The 16,141-nt window shown below is 41.4% G+C and overlaps 1 protein-coding gene across 3 annotated transcripts in view; it reads left to right on the top strand.

The window, feature by feature from the left end:
• Positions 1-14,977, top strand: part of cysltr1 (cysteinyl leukotriene receptor 1) — a 37,514-nt gene extending 22,537 nt beyond the window's left edge. The window contains exons 2-4 of one of the 3 annotated variants that reach the window (XM_085130374.1): positions 9,083-9,205; positions 12,244-12,431; positions 13,189-14,977. In XM_085130374.1, the coding sequence (XP_084986500.1) occupies positions 13,200-14,234 (1,035 nt within the window). In that variant the 5' untranslated portion in view covers positions 9,083-9,205; positions 12,244-12,431; positions 13,189-13,199 and the 3' untranslated portion in view covers positions 14,235-14,977. Of the gene's footprint in view, positions 1-9,082; positions 9,206-11,536; positions 12,432-13,188 lie in introns of those variants that run through there. The other 2 variants (XM_085130382.1, XM_085130366.1) reach the window with 2 other exon arrangements.
• The last annotated feature ends 1,164 nt before the right edge of the window (positions 14,978-16,141 follow it).

Raw genomic sequence — 16,141 nt, 5'->3', positions numbered from 1 at the left:
AGCGGTGAGCCGTTCGCCACACTTGATCTCTTACAACGACAAAGGCGAAATTGTTGTTGATAAACACACCATCCCTGGTTCACACATTTATGATCTAATTAAAGGCGTCACAACCACACACACACACCCTCTGAGGGTTTGAGACCTATCGGCTGGACAGAGTTTTTAAAAGCTGTCTCAGATTTAAACGTACCGTTATCAGCCATATCTAACACAGGCATACGTAAGACCGTCGCCATGTATAAAACCGATCACACACTGTCTGAAGACCCTGGTTTTTTAAAACACACACCAAAAAAGATCACCCCTGGCGGACCGCTGCGACATAGTACACTAAAAAAAATAAAGAATAAAAAAAACAAATTAAAGGGGGGTCCTGTAGAGTGGTTGGATTTTTGAATTCAGGTTTTTTCTTATTGCACCTGAAATTGTTTTTCTGCTAAAAATATTTGCTGTTTGGTGTTTTTCTACTGTAATGTTTTTTTTTCACTTATTACTGCTAAATTGTTTTTGTTTTGTTTTTATTTTATTGCTGTTAAATATATTATGTCTTTATTACTGTTAAATATATGTTTTTCTTTTATTACTGGTTAATGTTTGATTTCTTTTATTTATGTTTAAACAATGTATGTTGTGAATCTATATATATATATTTATATACGAGATTTGATAATAAATACCATTGACTCGATTATCATCCTCTCATGTTGTTTTTATTATTCTCATTAGTACATGTCAGTATCCACATTGCACACACACGTAATCACTGCATACAGCAACAGGTTGTATGTTGTTGACAAATCGACACACCATAGCATCATTACAAATTAAATCAGACCCATACATGTTAAGCAGACGCTCATAAGATACACCATTTTGCACATGATATAAAAAAAATACACAATGTTGACCGCATGTGATGGAGAAGTCGTTCTGCACTTGTTTTCCTGAATATAAAACAGTGGAACAGTTTTTTAGAAGAAACATCTTTATTGCTGGGGGAAAACTGTCTAACGAGTGACCAAAACTATCAAAAAAATAACCGCGTCTGTCTCTCGAAATATAAACAGCAAGCCAATGTTCCCCGGGCATCGTAGAAGGGTGGGTGTTTACAATACCCATAGCAGGGAGTCTTTGAAGCCGTTCAGTGGTTAGCTGATCATAGGCTAACACGCCTAGGAAATGTGTGTTTTTATTGATAATGCTGCCGATCACGGCTGATAGTTCTATAGTGTTCATGACCGTTTTTGTCTCAATAGTAGTCCAAGAGCACCTGTCTCATGTTAGATATTTCAATGACTGAATCAAATACCGAATAACACAAGAGGTTCACTGTACGGGGTAGTGGATTTCTGAAACGGGTTTCCAATCTCACGTTCCCAGTTTTAATTAACGACACATTCCCTGAATGTCCTTCGTCAGCTTCCAGATTGAAACAGAATAAAGTGTAGCCGTTACCAAAGTCCGCACGTGTAATAGCTAAGGATCTGTCCTTTAAATGTCTTCCTGTGGTTTGTATCAGCTGGTAAAATTCTCTGGTATAGTGTTTTCTCTGGAAATTGGGCTGGAATGGTTTAGCAGGATAAGCCTGACTATCAGCATATAAAGACATAAATTCTATATCGCAGTTTTCAAAATGAAATGGATTACGCTGGTAGGAGCCAGTGTATGCTTCATTGTCTATAAATGCAATGATCACAAATTTAGGTATCCTACCCATAAATAAATTGTCATTTGTTGATATTCTAGCCCCTGCAGGTATGGAGAAGGTCTTTAAAGACACTCTGTCTACCGTGTATTTTGCGTTTGCATGGTGCAATGCCTTGCTGTGTGCAAGTCTGACGGTCGGTGATACACTAACTTTCTTGACAAAGAGACTGGCTGAGACAATTTTAACTCTGTATGCATTGGCATCCGCTGTCATGAGAGCAAATTCGTCTTTAGAGCGCACAAATTTCAGTGACAGGTCGATTCCATTAAGTAACAGTTTTTCTTGAAAAAACAGGTCTGCATGTACTGGTGCAATCAATTCAACAATACTGCTATTTGCTGTGTAGCCACCTCTGGTCACCAGGCCCTGGTTCTCTCCTTCTATAGATGTGTCATTCATGTGTGATGATGTATCCTTACAGAATAACCCGGTGCTGAACTGTGTGTCTAAAGTGTCCTTATTATAATTGATAAGACATTCTATCACACCTCTGTATGGATATGTGTTGGATGATTGACTAATGAGCCGGTCTCCCAAATTAACATCAACTTGACTAAATATGCTGCATCCAGGATAATTAATAAATCCTACATTAGCGTCCCTAGCCAGGTTTGAGCCATCATCGTTTGTGATTCTCACACGTGTGTAGATATATGAGTCATTTAGATCCAGGTAATCTTCACCGGACGATGAGATGTAAAACTCGATCGGCCCTCCATCAGTGATTGCAGATACAGGTGGGATTTCGATAAATGTACTTTTCTCAATGCTAGTCTGTGTGTAGGGAACAGTAAACAGGTCCAGCTCTGTTTTTACACATTCTCCAGAATGACTGTGTAACAGTGCCATTTAGAATATGTCAAACGCTGCAGTTTTAGAACGACTGGTTCTGGGTCTTTTCACTCTGCGTGGCGGTGTCCGTTTGCTAGCTCTCCTGCTAGGTTTTGTGGTTTTACGCTTTTTAGACAACGGCTGCCCTGGGGGTGGGGTCTTAGATGGTCTGGGCGTATACACATACAATCCGCTACCGTCCTGCTTAGTGGTTGAGGGTCTGGTTATGTTGGTTATGACATCAGACACTATGCCCGATGCGGCTGTTTTTAGGTGTGGTTTGACTATGCTAACTCCTTTTTTAAACAGTGGTACAGCAAATCTAAACAAGCTGCGGAACAACCCACCCAGCCCTGACCCATATTGCGTACTGGTCCCAACATACCCTCCGAGCTCTCCACCAGCCTGTGATAAGTAGTATTTTACATATTTTGAGTCATCAGTGTTGTAGACGGCCATCCTTTTTTTCAAAAATGGTGGGTTATCGGTCGGAAGTGTAACTTGACAAACACCTTGCCGTATAAAAAGGGTATGTGTTGATTTCGATCGTCTTTCAAATCAATTTCTATGTCGTCGATCAATGTCTTTGACACAGGTGTGTAGTGTGGGCTGTCAAATTGTAGAATAGGCAAGCAGCGGTCATCGTCCGTGATATTTATAGCTCTTAATAGCCTCGCGTGGGCGTCACCCACAAGCTGGTAATCAACGATATCTGCATAAATAAAGATGTTATATTTTCCCCCGTATATGTCTGCGGGGTGCGGGGCATATGTGTTTTTATAATGAAGTACAAACGGCTCTCCTGTTTTGAATCCTAGGATTTCCGCCAGTCTCCCTCTAAATGTGAGAATAGTCCCCCTAGGTCCCATAACACAGGCATGGTTAGTAACTGTGTTGTATTGCATTTTAAGGTCTCCAGTGGTTTGGTACTGCTGACATTTAAAATTAAATTCTTTTATTATCTGTTCCACAGATGCATAATGACCCACAGACAGTTCGATCATGGTTACGGCAATGGTTCCATCTTTGACTGGGTCATGAATTTCCACTTGCGAATCTGATTGTGGAAAAGACATCCATATGCGTGGGTACTGTATCTCTATAACAGCAACCTCATACGGCTGATCCAAAACGATAGCTTTGCTAGCTTTGTTCTAAAATTAGATATCTTATTACCCGGGTAAACATGCGCCGAAGCATTCGAGAAGAGGCTTACATAGAAGCCTGCATTGTTGCTGTTCTTTTTATTCATGCTTTCTCAGTCTATGCTCAGTGTTGAATGAATGTGTGTAGAGCTGCGTCATCTGAGTTAATTACGCCTCAACGATGTCTTTTTCTGGAATCCACGAATTAAAGCTGTCGGGCCATCCTAGCCATTCCACTTTTTTTCTAGCCAATATGTTTTCAATTTTAAATGTTTTGTTTTCATCAACAACCACACGTTGTATCTCAGGCTCATAAAATGACCCTTTCAATACCTCTCCTGCTAGATCCGCTAGTCTGTACACAGGGGGCTGTCTCCCTATACGTTCCTTGACTGTGAAAATCTCATCGGTGTAGGTCTGCTCGTATCCTTTTCGAAACTTTCCTCTCAGTTTTGATATTCGTACAGTGTCGCCAATATTAAATTTAAAGCACAGTTCCCTCTGAGGCCTCGTTTTGTACAGCACATTAAAGGCCGACTTCTCATTATCCTTATTCACCTCTGCCGGAGCCATTTGGATAGATCTGTGATAAGCATTGTTATATGCTTGTGTGAGATCTGGTATGACATCTACATATCTCCGGGAGTTGGCTGATGTTAAGTACTTCCACATTCTGCCCTTGAAGGTACGATTGAATCTCTCGACAATACTGCATTTAACCTCGCTAGCTGTTGAGAAATGCTTGATATTATATCGCTTCATTAGCTGTTTAAAGGTTGTATTATAAAACTCTTTGCCTTCATCTGTTTGTAGTTTCACAGGGATCCTACCCTCACTAAGTATATCCTCAAAAGCAGCTGATACAACATTCGCTGTCTTGTTTGTTAGGCATCTAACCCATGCGTATTTTGAGAATGCATCTATACATGTTAGCAGATATCTCACATTATCATTATCTGTCACATATTCACACATGTCAACCAGATCGGCTTGAAACTGTTTGTCGACCCCTGTCACCAATACTCTATTTCTGGGGAAATGGATCCTCACAGGTTTATGGAGTGTGTAAGTGTCGTCTTGTTCTAAATAATGTTTGACCTGAGATATTGGAGGTGTTACACCTGATGCCTCCCCTGCCGCTATACGTAGCTTATTTAAACTGGCCAACCCCGCAGGATGGGCTGGATCATGATATATTTTATGCAATGTGCTTTCCATGACTGTGCAAACCACAAATGACTAAGAAGTTAGTGTTAACACGTCTTTTTATTTAATTTTCACACAGACACAATCACAGACAATGGATACTTGAACAGCACACATTAAACCAGGTGTCTCCCACCCCAGTAGTTTCCAATCATGCGGAGCATGGCTGGTTTAACACGTCGGGCGCAAGTACTTGCTTCTAGCAGGTCCACAATGTTGTCATTAATGGCGCATACTATATTTCGCTCTGATCTCAGTTCACACATGAGGTGTTCTGCAACTCTGCGGATTTGTGTTCCAGTCCCATCTGTGGTGTTTGAGCGTACAAACAGCCGGATGGCTGGGATGAATCGGTCAGTCTTGAGCCTTATCATCACATCGTCATAGTAGGTGTCGAAGAAATACTCAGACAATTCCTGCAAGCAGCTGTGTTGCACCTGACTGGGGTGGCCTGTTTGGCATCCGTAACATGTCTCTTGTAGAAACTCATTCAGCGCCAACATCAACAGGTGGAGAGTTGCGAGTTTGATGTCGATTACAGTTTCCTCCCACAGGTCTGATATGAGGGGGTCCTGCGAGCATGCTGGTGAGGGTGGTGGAGTCTGGGGGGTCGGGATTAGCAGCCCTATTGATGGTGACTCTGACAGGTCCCACGACGGCGAGTCATTCTCTGTAAAATGAAAACCACAAGCTCTTAATTTGTCACATAGATACACACGCAACCCCACACACACCCCGCACATTAAACCTACCAGTTTATGGTTTAGTTGTCGGAAGGTCTTATGATTTTAGGTTTGCACAGGGTAGCAGGCAAACCAGTCTTCGAACAACTCGCCAGATCGTCAAAAACAAGGCGTTTTCTAATACTCTCGTACGCAGTGTTGAGTCTGTCCCTCTTGATCGCGTCGTCAATCTGGCTAAACAGATGCGACAAACCTCTCCAGTCGCACCACTGTATAAAAAATAAGTCCTTAAACCATCTTGTGCGCTCTTCAAGGTTTAGAGGGTAAGGATTTAACCTCCAGTTTTCAAGCTCTCTGGAAGCAATAAGACTATCCCTGTCATCACATACACTGAGAAAAATAAAGTCTTCAGGGTTGCGATTGAAACGATCAGCCTCAACCCTGTAAAGCTCAGGGCCTGATGCACTGTTCCACTGGGAAACATACAGCACCTCTGGGAAGCCCACATTGTCCAGGTCCGCACACACTACGGTCCGGAAGAGCTTCCAGTTTTTGGTAGAGATGCTTTGGGGTTCCCCCCAAAACAATCCCTCGCCACAATCTACACTAAGCACAACTGTCCCTTCGGTATATTTAATGGTATACACATACCCTTCAGCGCCGCGATATTCTAACTTAAATACAGTCCCATCTACGGCATTTTCACAGCGTTGCTTTTTACGTTGAGGACCCCGGCTGCATACTCCTGTAGACATACCTAGAGCGGCTGTGGCATGGGCGATGTCCTGGCTGGGTGTCATGGTTGATACAGATGGTATTCTGTGCACCTTAGGTCGATGAGTCGGTGGGGTCCTTAGCGCGATGTGTCTGTGCTCCTTAGGCCGTGGCGGTGATGGTCTTAGAATGTGAAAGGATCACTTTTATACCTATATAACCTAAGCCATCCCACTAGGAGGAGTCGTTACCGCCCAGAGGGTGTGTTTTCACACCTGAACGCGCATGCGCACACGCACGAATCCGACCAAACGGGGTGGGGTGGGGGGGTGGGGTGGGGGCAAAAAAAGTGCAAGTGTATTACTACTTCCGTGTTTCACCGTGTCTCTCTGCTCCTCGCCCCGTGTCCTCCTTTTGTGTTAGTTTTCCCAGTTTAGGTTTATGTTTCAGTTCTGCCCGCTTCTTGGTTATTACTCACTGTAAATAAATCTCACTTGCACCTCCACCACTGGCTGCTATTTGGATCCTCCTTCTCACCTCCACACGACTGCCGCCCCAGCCGTGACATGCAGGTGTTTTTCTTTTTGCAGCGTTTTTCTTTTTGCAGCATTTTTCTTTTTGCAGGTGTTTTTCGTTTTGCAAGTGTTTTCTGAAGTTGCAGTCTGTTTGGCCTCTCAGGGCCACCGTATGAACTTTATAATTTACGATAATCTGTTAGTAGAAGCTGCAAAACACTGGACTGAAAGAACACTCGGCTAGTCTACACAATGAGCAGATTTACTAGTAAAACTCTTGAAAATGTGCCTCTTGGTTGGCGGATTTATTTGAATAAATGAAATGTTAGTGAAGATGAAGAAACCCAGGATATATGAACTGTCTACAATGTAACAGTAGTTACATCTGACTGATAAATATATGATAAATAATATCAGTGATGATCTAATCAATGATTTGATTAGAATCTGCATGACCATTTAGGTTAACATGCTCATGATGAGACTCACATACTTCAAGGACACTTGACTTAATACAATTCTAAAAACATCAGGATGTTAGAACAAAGGACTCCCATGACTGATGAGCATCTGGAATCCTCTTGAGCAGCTGGTCTAGATGTTTACTGACCGCTGTCAAAGAGGAGGTAATGCTACACATAAGTAAACATGACTGAGCTGTGTTACTGGCAACAAATTCAAAGTAAGCTCCTATTTTTTCCTAAAACAGTTCATTGTCTCAGTTGAAACACTTGATATGTGCTCTCTTGTGAATAAAATATAAGGTTATTACATTTGGAAATCCGTGCATTCTGATGTATTTTGATTTTAAACAACATTTCAACTTTGTTTTTTTACAATCGTGGTTATAAAAATGTTGACACAGATGTAGACTAGATACACTTTCACACAAAGTGTGTCCTCATATCTTTACTTCCACTGAAAGTGGCCTGTAAGTTGTTCTGCTTTTGCAGGATGCTACAAACAGCGCTTACACAATGTTAACGGCTCAGATAAACAACAGTTTCCCCATGAATATTTCTTTTGTATGATTTTGGTTTTATTGCTTTTTATACACTATTAGATTTATCTGTTTGTTTTTTCACTTGTTTGCATGCACTAAACTAGTCTGGTTTCGTCTTTGTTTGACAGGTGTTATGTGGTAAATATGGTAAAAATAGGAAACAACAATGCTGAGTGTCATATAACCCTACATACTCTGCATGAGGACTATAACAACTAGCAGGGGGTCATCTGAAAGGACCGTATTCTTACATATGTGCAGCATACACTCTGGCTTAAATTCTTTATCATAATGTGTAAAATGAAGCTATACAATTCAAAGATGTGTCACTATTTCCACTGACCCAAAGCATCCCGGATGTTTGAAATAATATCTCTAGATCAGTTAACAAGAACTCTGTATACATGCACAAACAATGTCAGCGACTAGAAAACCACAAAGCTTTACATGGTGTTTGTTTCCTATGAGTGTTCTGGCAGGGTTCTGTCTCAGAGGTAATTGCTGAGGTAAGTGGTAATTTCAGAGATAAAGTGACCTACATAAACATCTGCAGGATAGCACCGGCTCTGCAAAAGCCCACAGAATGGACCATTTTTAAAGTCAGATATCACATCAATCATATGAAGACGTTCTTTCTCATATGATTTGAAACAGATTTGAGTTTCAGGGGATCACACATATATTTAACGGTGATTTGAACCTCAACAAATCTCTCTTTAATCTATAACAGCTATATTTTGCAAATTATGGAGGTGAATAATGATAGACTCAACAGTGTAACACTGGTTTAAAATGATTTAATTAAATTAATGTGTATTAGTTAATGATGAGGAATGGCGGCTGCTCTCATTTCCATGAAAGGACTGGAGCTGCTGTGAAGTCAGAAGTGTTGTTGGGCCCATTTCAAGTATGTAGGGTGGCTACATCCAATAAACAGAAGTTGACAGGAGTAATACCTAAATTTGTGACTACTTCCAAAAGAAGTCATGGATTCTTCTAGCATTAATGGTTATCACAAAAGAGGTCTGTGTTCCAGTTTACAATGCAGCGACTGCTTTAAACACCGCTTTGGTGTTTTTTTTTTTAAATGTGAGCATTAACCCACAGATAAGTCAGCTGTGTCGGTGCTTTCTCTTTTTTAGTGGGTTATTTTTTCCCCCAATCATTGCTAACCCAGTGTAAGCCACATACCTAGCATCAAACCTAGCAACTAGCTAGTGAATGTCCATCTGTTCTTGTCCATCCATCTATTTTCTTCCGCTTATCCAATTCAGGGTCATAGGTTGGTGGCTAATGGAGACGGATTTGTCGCAAAGCCCTGCCACGCGGGACAAACGCTGGGAAGAAGAAGAGGTGGGTGGCTAACACAGAGCGGCAGACAACTGCACATACTAAAAGTAAGTGTTGGGGAGTAACGGAATACATGTACCGGCATTACGAAATGTGATTAACTTTATTTTGTTACAGTTACTGTTTAAAAGGGTAGTATTCAGAATGCAGTTACTTTGTTGAAACAAAGGGATTACATGGTGGTCTTTTCCTGTTTCACATGTTGGGCCATGCTCTCTCTATTTTTGGTAATTCCACGCCGGTGGAAACGCAAACAAAACACGCATTAAGACGCTCGAATGCCTGTGTCTCAATCTCGCAGCCCATGTCACCCCTACTTGTGGCCTGCATATTGACGTAATGAAATATTTTTTTGAATTATTGTTCAAAAAATTATTTAATATGAAGGCAATAGGCAGAGTGTTACAGGCATAGAGAATGTAGCCTCATGGGCAGTGTAGCCCAGTTGTAAGTAAGCTATTAAGACTTGACTGTACACTGTGTTCGTGTTTTCCTCTGAAACAATAAGTTCCTCTGGAGCAGCCTTTCAACGCCTCTCTCTGTCTCTTGCTAGCAAAGTTGACCCAGACAACAAAGTAAAGCCCGACACGGAACCCGACGTATTAGCCAGAGGTCCCTTTACTATGGTTCAGAGCCACGGATCTGTTTTATATACACGCGGAATAGTTTTCTATACGAGATCGCTGCAAAAAGTGCAGCCTTACCTAATGTCCACCCTACTGTTACTCATTTATATTAAGATTTAAAAATCTAGTTGGTATTGGTATGGCAAGTAACCCTCAGTGATAGTAATAAATCACACAGCAATAGGACATTCATGTAGTTGTAAAAAGCATGATAATATATTACAAGTAATCCAGAATATTCAGAATACGTTACTCTGAGTAACGTAACGGAATACGTTACAAAATACATTTTGGGGCATGTATTCTGTAATCTGTAGTGGAATACATTTCAAAAGTAACCTTCCCAACACTGCTAATATTCACACCTAAAGCCAATTTAGAATCATCAGCTAGCCTAGCATGCATATAGATGTGCATATAGCATGCATAGCCTTGCAAGCACATTGACGTTCTTGTGCTGAGGCAGCAGAGCTAACCATTGTGTTGCCCTATGACCGTCGCAGAGAATTTAGCAAGGAAGATAGACTAAAGCTGATATGCTGATAGCGCTCAAACACAGGCTAAAAAGTCAAATCTATCTAACTTGTGTAGCTAATAAAGCTTAATTTAATCCATCTATCTGTAGCTACTCATATATTTAACTGCGGATTTAGCATGGAGGGCTTGATCTTATCCCAGCTGAAAATGGGTAATAAACAGAATACCTGCCACTCAAGTCATGGTCACACCCGCAGCCAATTTAGAAATACCAAGTAAACTGTTACACATGTCTTTGGGTCACTGTAGGAAGCCAGAACACCTGGAGAGAATGCACACAGCCGCAGGAAGAACATAGCAATTAGCAGTTACACAGCTGTGGCAACCGTGGTATTGGGGGAAACAAGGCTCGTCTTTTTTGTCTTTTCCAAAGAGCTACAAGTTAGCTGGAAATGCTGAGGCGAGACAGCAAAAGAGCTCTGTGTAAATGAGCAGTCAGTCTTGAAAAATTCTGAGTAAATGAGGTAAATCTGGGATAATACACTCAACATGTTAAGCGTCTCCACTTCCCACCCACATTGGACTGTTTTATTGCATTTTGTAGATCAATACAATTATGATCCACAAAGAAACCACAGTTCAGAATCCACAAAGTGCACTCGAGTTCATCACCAGTTAACAGTTTTCAAGTGCACGCTCACAGATGCAAACAGATAACGCTAATCTGTCAAGCAAGTGTTTTTGAGTCTGCCACTGCATATGTGCACTTTGATGTACTGATTAATGCTCTAGATGCAAATCCAGATTTCTCAATGCGCCATTAAGTTTTGCGATGGCGAAGGAAAGCATTTGTTGCCAACATTAAGAGTCAAATCTCATTGAGGTCACACAAAGAACGGCTACATGTGGTAAACGCTAAACACTTTGTACACTTTTCAGTTTCTGGCGCTCGTATTTCGTGGAATGTAATGACTCAGAAAAACAAACAAACACACAAATGTCCTCTCAACATCTTTCAACGTCTTAAAAGACCTGCCCCCACCTACCCGTCATTACTCCCTGCGTTTGGCGCTAATGCACTTTCAAGCTAATACATAATGTAACAGACGCCTTTGTTTTTCTATGCTTGTGCTGAACCACTAAATAGGTTATAGATGAATTATCTTGGCTTCCATCCCAAAGGCCGTTCAACTGTGAGAATGAGTTTGCCCATTTCCACTGCAGCATCCGCACTCCATTAACTTAGTGTAAACCACGCTCATTGGCAATATACAAAGGAAATGCAGCACAACAGCTGTTGATGATGTGGTTGTGTTTTCCTTCTTTGGGTTAACCAACTATCTCTGCATCTCCTTTCTTTATAGCTAATCATCATCATCACCTGTGTCAACCCGAGTTCCAACTTGTTGTCGACATGTTCAGACGAAACAGCTGCGCTAAACTCTCCAGTTTACTCGACAGCTGCATCCTAAACAACGTGTTCATTACAAAGCGAATAGACATAAGCTGTCACCTAAAGCAAAGACTTTAAATGTTTCTATTTCCCAACACTTTCCATGCAGTGCCCAGTGAAATTAGACACTATGTACACAATATGTTGTTAGAAATTGCTGTGTCAACAAGGTGTCAGACTCGAACAGGTCAGGCAGGCTGATACAACCATCTGAGGGGGAAATATGAGAAAATAAATAAAGAACAGATGGTGTTTGCATTGCACCAGGAAAGTGTGAAGTGAGTGGAAAATATGGGTTTAGGGTGTGTGTTCAGCAGAAGCAGATACTGGCCTATCAGGATAAACCAGTAAGTGGCAGTAAAAACAATATTAGTAACAAATTTTGGCAAATGAAAGCACAATATTGCCTACAGCAAAGAAGTAAAAAAAGATCACCTTTACAGTGGATTCCCCCCCACCCGCATCTGTGCATGAGCTAAAGTGTTTGTGATGTCACTGAGTTTGATGTGACTGTGCTGCGTGGTTAAAGGGAAAGACCAGCCCCACTTCGACTTGCTTTCAAAGTGAGCCTCTGAAGACGCAGCATCATTCCATTACTGTGACAACATCTGGTAGATGAAGCAGGCAGTCGGTCTGAGGCAGCATTGTGATTGCGGACGTCAGGCGGGAGTGAAGATTGACATACCATCCGCGGTTTTTGAAAACAAGAATTCACCGGTAAGGAGAACATGCCTTAGCTGGAGTTGAATTTGCTGGAATGTGGGTTTTATTTTTGTGATGTTTATACTTTTGCTAACAGCTGTGGGTGACAGAGAAAGCGCTCAGCAGCATGTAGGCTTATTGTTAGAAGTTACCACTCATTGTCTGAGCGGTGCAAATAATGTATTTGTTAATTTAAAGAGTGCTTTGAGAACGTCTTTCAATCAAAAGTGAAAGAGCAACAGAAAGTCTGTTAACTGAAACTGAATCAGTAAGTTTTTAGCTTCACAGTAGTGAATGTGCATTACAGTTACGCTCAGGTGCACGGTGAGTTATGTAACACATATGCACGCTCCTTAATAATTTATCGCCTGCACAATGCTAAATTAAACGATTTGCCCTCTAGTGAAGTGGAGTCTGACAGAATGTGATCCATCTGTTAATAATGAGTCTGTGACAAGTGCTCACAATGAACAGTGTCTCAACATTTCACAAGAACTGTATCTAAAAGAGACATTAGCTTATGATACCAAAAACAGAAGCTTTACCATGTGACAGGATGGAGGTTGAAAGTGCTTATCTGTTTTCGGTGTTTCTTCCAGAATTGCACGACAGGCTCACAGACTATCTGAGAAACAATCTACCACATTGGGGTTACAGCACTTTACACAGCTCTGCGTTTTTGTTTTCTCATATGCATATTTTCTGGGAGCCTGAACCACTTTCATTTACACATTTTTATGCACGCTCATAATGCGCTTTCCCTCTGTCTCAGCAGCTACACAAATGGAGAATGTGACAGGTGGTTTGCAGGACAACTCCAGTCGGTGCGAGTCCATCGATGACTTCCGTAACCAGGTCTACTCAACAGCATACTCCCTCATCACAGTTCTAGGCCTGGTTGGGAATGGCTTTGCCCTGGTGGTGCTTATCAGAACGTATCGCCAGAGCTCGCCCTTTCACATCTACATGCTGAACCTGGCTGTGTCTGATCTGCTGTGCGTTATGACGCTGCCACTGCGAGTTCTCTACTATGTCAGAAAGGGAGACTGGCACGAGGGGGACTTTCTCTGTCGTATCAGCTCTTACGCCCTCTATGTAAACCTCTACTGTAGTATTTACTTCATGGCAGCTATGTCTTTCACGCGTTTCTTGGCTATTGTTTTCCCTGTGCAGAACCTGCGGCTGGTGACAGAGAACCGTGCACGCCTTGTTTGTGGTGCTATCTGGGTAGTGATCTGTCTTTTATCCTCACCCTTCCTGATATCTGGCCAGAAGTTTGATCCGGTAACAAATAAAACCAAATGCTTTGAGCCACCTCCACCCGGGAAAAGCTTGAAAAAACTAATCGCGCTGAACTATGTGTCGCTGATGGTGGGCTTTGTCCTGCCCTTTCTGGTCATCATACTTTGCTACGCTGGCATAGTCCGAACCCTGCTTTCCCGCACCCACGCTGCCCGCCGTCAGCGGGGCACAGGCACCAGAGCCATCCGGATGATTGTCATTGTCCTGCTGACCTTTCTGGTCAGCTTCATGCCTTACCACGTGCAGCGCACCGTGCACCTGAACTTTCTGTCTCGGGGGGACACTACCCACTGCGAGAACGTTTCCATGCAGAAGTCGGTGGTGGTGACGCTGTGCCTGGCTGCTGCCAACTCCTGTTTCGATCCACTGCTTTACTTCTTCTCTGGGGAGGGTTTCCGCAGCCGGCTGTCCTCGCTGCGCCAATCCATGAAGGCAAGCACCATGCAACGCACAGACAGGCGAAAGCCCATCACAGCTTCAGAGTCAGGGGAAAACCAACAGCTGAAGACCGGTTAAATGGCACCATGAAGACAAGTTGTCAACAAGAACATTTTATCAGGCTTAGACAAAAGACAGACGTTTAAAAATGTTGTCAGTTTTAAGTATTTAAACAGAAGGATGATCCTCATGTAAGTTGATATTTATCATCTCAAAGTATTTGTTAAATATTTAAGTGATTTTATGTATTTCCAGTATAATGTAGCCTGTTGTGATCTAAAGGTTGTGGTGTAAATGCAAATATATATGTTATGTCACTGCATGAATGTATTTATATGATGGTGTAGTAGGCTATGACATTTTATTGAAGGTTCAAGAAGGTCAAGGTTCGAACTTTGTAACTTGGATATGAAGGGTTAACCTCTGCCTCATGGTGAATACTGTAGAAAGAGCAGTGTGGTAAAGACTGTGGGTATTTATTTTCCTTTGTAATTATTCTACTCTATGCTGTCGCTTTTATTTTTCACATTTCTTTGTGGAAACATTACTTTGATTTCTGGTTTTTCAGTACGAGTTATCATCATTTCCTGTCTTAGTTTATGTGTTTTGGTTTACTCTGAGATTTCTACACATTTTAGACATTATTTTTCTTTTTTTTTATGTATTAATAGTAATAAATATTTCACATTTTTACAGTATAATCTGGAGGAAGGTTTGTGGATTTAGAGGGTACCTCTAAAGCAATAGTTGACATTTTGGGAGATTAAGAACGTACTCATGTGAAACTGCAGCCACATGACTGGAAGAGGGAGTAAATAGCTTGCATGTTGCTCTCCACAGGTAACACATCCACCTACAGGTGTCTGTAAGGCTCGCTACTCAGTGCACATATTTAATCCCTCTAATGTTTACAGCTTTAGCTTTATGCTGAATTAAACATCACTTTCACAAAGCAACATGAGAATGGTGCCACTCTTTTTACTACCTGACATTAGCAAAAATAAGCAACATTTATTACCCAAAATGTCGAACTATTCCTTTAAACACATGGAAATATGTTGCTGTATTCAAGCAATTTTTCAAGCCATGTATAATAACTGCATTAATAAAAGATTCTGTACATGTTTGTTCAAAGTGATCGTATGTCATAAAAGTCTATTAAATTCCCACAGCCCTTAGGAGCAGCTACACCCTCTGGCCACTGGGGGTCAACACCAGTACAAATATTGTTAGTTCTTGCGTACAGCTCATTGTCTCCCTTGCCATACTATGTTTTTAGAAAAACAATGAGCCACTGTTTTCATGTCTAGAAACTGTGGAGGTCTTTCACAAATTGAATTTGTGAGAAATATATAAGTCATATGATCATATGTATGGTATGTGAGCATACAACCCCAGTTCCCAAAATAGGTGGGACGCTGGATGATCATCTGATTTGTGTCCTCTTTTATTGACATTTCTGTTTTTTTGTTTTGTTGATTTTTTTTGTGGCTTGTTTGTTTGTTTTGTTGTTGTTGGGTTGTTTTTGTGTGGTTTTGTGTGTGTTTTGTTGGGATTTTTTGTTTTTTTGGAGTGATTTTGAGGGTAAGTAAAGGTTAAGAGCATATTTCATCCTTCCATAAACCCACAACAGCCATAAATGAATTATGCTTCGGGGGTAATTTAGAAATACAAAACAGTGAGAGAAGATGAGACTGCTGAGGCTGACCCTGCTGATTAGAACATAGAAGGCCACTGTATTACCGCTTCATACACAGATAATATCAAGCACATGATCGGCTCCCCCCTCCATTGGCACAAAAAGCTGTTTGTCTCAGTCTGGAAAACAGGAGCTATCTATCCCATAACAGTATTAGTGTACCTCACAGCAAGGATGCTAGCTATACAGGAAGCAGAGAAAGTCCCTGCTTGATTCTTACTTGCTTCTAAAGAGGGTATAGATAATTGTGCACTATTCATTGCAGGAAGTCACTCACATAGCTTTA

This window comes from Neolamprologus multifasciatus, chromosome 2, assembly GCF_963576455.1.
Source record: "Neolamprologus multifasciatus chromosome 2, fNeoMul1.2, whole genome shotgun sequence".
In the NCBI taxonomy this organism is placed as follows: Eukaryota; Metazoa; Chordata; class Actinopteri; order Cichliformes; family Cichlidae; genus Neolamprologus; species Neolamprologus multifasciatus.
Note: the sequence above shows the minus strand (reverse complement) of the source record. Positions and strands in the feature narration are given on the sequence as shown.